The sequence below is a fragment of the Sinocyclocheilus anshuiensis genome, unplaced genomic scaffold (assembly GCF_001515605.1).
Source record: "Sinocyclocheilus anshuiensis isolate Anshui unplaced genomic scaffold, SAMN03320099.WGS_v1.1 scaffold601, whole genome shotgun sequence".
NCBI lineage: Eukaryota > Metazoa > Chordata > Actinopteri > Cypriniformes > Cyprinidae > Sinocyclocheilus > Sinocyclocheilus anshuiensis.
In genome coordinates, this window is record NW_015536496.1 from 605,271 (window position 1) to 610,967 (window position 5,697).

Below are 5,697 nucleotides of genomic sequence, written 5' to 3' on the forward strand. Positions count from 1 at the left end.
TCATATCATAACAAAAATAAACACCGGTATTTGGTATGAACCGGTATACCGCCCAGCACTAGGATGTACGATAGAAAACTCCACCCAGTATATCAGTGGCAGTGCTTGAAGTGGAAAAAAAAGAAGTGCCGGTACTCACCCCACCCCACCCCTATTTATTTATTTATTTATATTATATAAATAAATACTTTTTAATAATCTACAATGTATGTATAGTGCCACAATCAATCAATCAATAATTAAATAAAAGTTTTCAATACAAATTAGTACCACAGGGAGAAGCCAAAGACCACTAAATCGCCTGCCTTTACTACTATACGGATCCATTCAGAATCGCTAAATCTCTGACCACCGCATAATCAGCGTTCATTATAAAACACTCATGCTTTTAAGCCAAATACATGCTGAAAAGAATAATTTTACTGACATCTGGACGTAAGTCACTATTCTCTCCGCAATCGTTGATGAAATCGGCCGTGTTTTCTCTGCATTAGTGCTGTTTTGAACGTATTGTTTAAATTAGTTTACTGGATCCTTGGACCTTCCAGGAGTTTACCGGTTTAAAATGATGTGATCGCAAAAGCCTGCTTCTTTTCATTTTAAGATATTATTTTCATAATAAAGTAGCCTACTGATTCAAATTAGTAATCAATAGTTAATTATTATTCTATTACTCTGCGCGCCTCCCCTGACATGCTCTCGCGCACCACACATTGAAAACCCCTGAGGTAGACCTACTCCTCTTTCATGTCCTTTCTAATCATATATGGGATCATATATTCACCCAGACCCTGACGCTTTTACTCGGAGTACCGGCAACATGTCAGAAGTGCCGGTACGCACAAAAAAGTGCAGGTACTCTACAGGCTAAAATATAGAAGTGCCGGTACTGCGTATCGTTGCGTACCAGCCCACTTCAAGCACTGATCAGTGGATGAAAAACTAGAATAGTAGTCCCACTGTTAAAAGGACAATTTAGACACTTTGCAGATTGCACATTTTGTATGGAATAATAATAATAATACTAATAATATTAAAATATGCATAAAATTAACTTAAATTATTGTATTATTATTAAAATATGCATACAATTAATTAACTATTTTAAATGATTTTCTCAGTTTAGAAACTTTGCCGTTAAAGTAACATGTATGTATGGAAGAATTAACAAATCATTAAAATTAGTTAACAAATAATTAACAAAAAGATGCCTCAAAATTATTGATTTAAAAATATTTAATTATTTTCTCAATTTAGACACTTTGCAGTTCAAATATCACATTTATTGTATGGAAGGATTAATTTAAATTATTTTTTTCGAAAAGAAATAACAACAAAAAAAAGAATTTAATTAAAAACATTATTTTCTAAATTTAGACACTACAGTTCAGATACCACATTTTGGATCGAATAATTAATTAACAAATAATAAAATTAGTTAAAAATAATAAAAAATATGCAGCATTAAAAAGATTTACTTAGTTTTAGATTTTTTAATTATTATTTTCAATTTAGACACTTAGAATAACAGTTAAAACAACACATTTTTGGTATATAAGAATCAATTAACACATTATTAAAATTAGTTTTAAAAATATTTAAATAAACATAACATTTTATTTAAATAAAATGTTAATTATTTTCTCTATTCAGACACTTTGCAGTTCAAATAACACATTTTTGTATGATTTGTTTTTTTACCAAATTATTAATAATGCAAAAGAAATGTATTTAAAAAGATTGTATTATTTTCTGTGCTTATTAACATTATGTCTCTAATGCTATCAACAGAATATAACTTATACTGAATATGCTTCATATGACACGACTCATATTAAACTGATGGTCACATGACCTGATAATCTGCTGCATTACTAAAACATGTGACCAGGTCCTGTATGTAGGACAGCAGGTGTGAGGGGCTGTGATGCTTCAAACTCTGAAGCATGTGTTCATCTGTCATGATTTCATCTAGAAGCATCAATCCCTCTTTGTCATTTAATCTGCGAGCGATGAGCATCAGCACATGGGCATCACGCTACGAGTATTAAATTAACCCAGTTATGTCCATCTGGGAGAAAATATGAGGGTTTAACTCTTCTCAGAGCAATGAAGGATCTCTCCTGATGAGCTGAAGGCAAGTGAACATCAAGAAGTTACTGAGTTTACTATCAGCCTCATCATGAAACGACAGCACAATGAATCTATGCTCAAATCTTACACAGATCTGCACAGATATGATGCAAGAATGGTTTGTTATATATAACTTGCACAGATATGATGCAAGATGCTTATATAGAAATCAGGCAGTAATTGTATTCCTGTAGTAACGCCACGGTCATGGGTTCAGTTCCCAAAGGGATGAAAGTCCAATAAAACCATCTGCCAAATGCATAAAGGCAAATATAAATGCATTAATGCAACGCTTAGTTTTTCAAAATTCATTCTACTCTTGTCTTTTTGAATGAAGCTGATTGGAACTGACTTTTCCTACACTCTTAAAAATAATGCTTCACTGGTGATTAAAAATGCTCTAGAGCAGTGCTTCTCAACCATGGGGCTTCAAAACTATGAATGTATTTATTTACTTGAATTGTTTAAAATCAGACGAACAAGTATTCAAATAAGTTTTCTTTGTATAGAATCAGGATTCCCACAGTCTTGGTGTGTGAGGAAGCGAAGTGTGATGGCTATATCTGAAATAATCTTAAATAATTGAAAAAATATTTAAAATGGCATGAGCAGCTTTTATACATTTTTTCTAGCTCTAAAATATTAAGTAGAAATTGAAAAAAGTTAAAACTTTTAACTTTTTATTTTATTTTAGTTATTTTAGTTTTATTATTATTATTAAATGTTTTTTTTTTTTACAGAAACTGTGCCCATACTTTAAAATAAGTTTTGAAGACCAAACTACCAAGGGCTTAGGGGTCCTTTCAATATTGCTGTGAACAATGGAGTCAGAAAGGTTGAGAATCACTGCTATAGACGTCGCAAACATTCTCCATCGTCTGTATGTGAATTAATTGTGTTTGGCATCACTGACGTCAAACCGTTTGAATCAACTGAGTTCTGCTTTAGACACAAAGCTTTTAATGACTTCAGAAGACATGTGAAGTACTGTTATTACACTTTTACGGTAATTTTTGATGTTTTGCATTCAACTAGATTTCATTGCATTGAAAAGATCAGTGTAAATATTTCACCTAACATCTCATTTTGTGTTCACAGAAGAAAGAGGTTGGTTCAATGGTTCAAAACATCATGAGTGAGACGTTTTTAGGTGAAATATTCCTTTTGAAATTTTTAAGAGTGCAGGTTGTCAAAGTCAGTCAGTGTCACTTTCGCAAGACTTTATTGTCACGTCCCTTTAATTTTGAGCGAGCAAACACTTCAACTTCAAAAACACCACAATTTCGGGAGTTCAACTTTGCTAGATAAAGCACATTGCATCAGACCAACATCAACCGCTTCCTTCAAAAACCGTCCTTGAGCAAAGTGTTTTATCTGACGTGCCAGTGTCTCACGGTGATGTTTGTCTCGCCATTAGAGACGTTAAAGTGTGAATCGTATCTTTTAGAGCAGAAGGACAAACAGGTCAATGTCTCAATCTCAAACCCAAAACACTAAAAGCATCACAGTGAATCTGTATGTCTCCAGAGAGTCTGTCCAGCTCATGAACAGCCAGACACGTTCACGTCATTGCTATACCCAAAGATGCGTCTTACCTGAGTGACTTTCTCGGTGACGTTGTGCGTGCGGTCGATGAGTTTGCAGGGTGTGATGATGTCCATTTCTCCGGCCGGGAGGGCGATGAGAGGGTCCGGTTTAAAGTCCACAAAGTTGAGCGTGATCTGTGGGATTTTACTGATGGCGCGGTAACGCATCAGATCCGAATCAGAGGTAGAGTTCAGGATGCTGAACTTGTTGTTCATGGCACCTGCATAAAGAAAGGTTGCTGAAAATCTTCTGTTTGCTCTGAAACGCTTTTGACATTTACAGTATGTGTTACCAAATCATATCTGTACCTATGGGATTGGTAAGATTTTTTAAAGGGGTCATCGGATGCTCATTTTGCACAAGTTGATATGATTCTTTAGGGTCTTAATTAAAAGTCTATAGCACACAGCTCACTCAGGGCGGGTCTAAGGTAAGACACCAGTCGAGTCTGTGCTGAAACACTACTGTCAATCAAACTATCGTGGGAGGGGCCTGTCTGTACACACTTCCAACATACATTTATGTTCAAACAACTTGAAAAGTGAACTTTACATCCGATGACCCCTTTAATGTCTTTGAAAGAAGTCTCATATGCCATATATTATATTATAATATATTATTATGTATTAATATTTCGAATTAGCTTAAATCTTTATATTTTCAGTTTTCTTTTCATTTTAGTTTAAGTTTTAGAAATTTTGTTATGTGCTTTTGTCATTTTTATTAGTTTTTGTTTTGTTTAAATTTCTATTTAGCTTTAATTTATATTACTTACTTTATTTTAGTTAGTTGCAAATGCAACATCTTAATTTATCAAAGTTTTTTTTTAATTTCAGCTTTATTTTACCAAGGCAACACATTTTTTAATAGTTTGTTTTTGTTAACAATAACAACACTGTCTTGTTCACTAAGGTGGCATTTATTTGATCAAAAATACTGTAAAAAATATTTATAATTTTTACTATTTAAAACAACTGTTTTCTATGTGAATATCTGTTAAGCTGTAATTTATTTCTGTGATGCGCAGCTGTATTTTCAGCATCATTACTCCAGTCTTCAGTGTCACATGATCTTCAGAAATCATTCTAATATGCTGATTTGCTGCTCAAGAAACATTTATTATTATTATCAATGTTGAAAACAGTTGTGCTGCACAATATTTTTGTGAATAGAATAAATTAATAGAAAGTTCAAAAGAAAATAATTGATTTGAAATAGAATCTTTTGTAACATTATAACTGTCTTTACTGTCACTTTTGATTAATTGAATGCATCCTTGTGCAATAAGTCAGTTTTCTCACCCGTGCTGCTGCTGGTGGGTCGAGCGCGGTGCTTCCGGTCCCATTTGGGCCGCATGGCCTCGATATCGTCCACTGAAGACGCGCGGCGCATGCTGTGAAAGCTCTCGCGCGAGCGGCTGTTGGTCAGGCTGCAGTTGGACACGGAGGCGTCCGGATTGAGCCGCTGCGGTCGGGGGGAGGAGTGACCCAGGGGCAGCGCGGCGGGGTGCGGCGGGGCCGGAGGAGGGGATGAGGGGTCGCTGCTCAGGAGATTGCACTGGACTTCGGGCAGCAGCGAGGACAGAGAGGCCGTGGCGGGGGTCAGACGGGGCGGCTCGTGTTCAGGCAGAGACAGCAGCTCACCCAGAGCCAGGGATTCGTGGCTTTGCGGACAGGATCTGCTGGGGAAACCTGGTCCTCGTCTGGCCTCCAGATTCTCCCGCAGAGAAGATTTACTGTTATTCCTGGAGTTCAGGAGCGGCAGACGTAAACGGATGCCACGAGCGCGATCTACGACAAACAGAGAGAAAATGTCAAAATTCTACATTTTTTTGTACCAAAAAGCGTCATAATTTAGTTGTTTAACTCTTTCCCCGCCATTGACGAGTTATCTCGTCTTTTACAAGAAAACGCTTCCCCGCCAAAGACGAGATTTTACGGCATTTCGTGTTTTCACTGTTATACACTCGGGGGGAGC

At 36.1% G+C, this 5,697-nt stretch overlaps 1 protein-coding gene across 1 annotated transcript in view; it reads right to left on the reverse strand.

Moving 5' to 3' along the window:
- Positions 1-3,246: 3,246 nt before the first annotated feature.
- The window catches only part of LOC107686960 (potassium voltage-gated channel subfamily H member 2-like), a 100,844-nt gene continuing 98,393 nt past the window's right edge, over positions 3,247-5,697 (reverse strand). The window contains exons 4-6 of the mRNA XM_016484086.1: positions 5,022-5,510; positions 3,729-3,940; positions 3,247-3,573 (exon numbers count right to left, since the gene is read on the reverse strand). Coding sequence (XP_016339572.1) covers positions 3,556-3,573; positions 3,729-3,940; positions 5,022-5,510 — 719 coding nt within the window. The 3' untranslated portion in view covers positions 3,247-3,555. The remainder of the gene's footprint in view (positions 3,574-3,728; positions 3,941-5,021; positions 5,511-5,697) is intronic.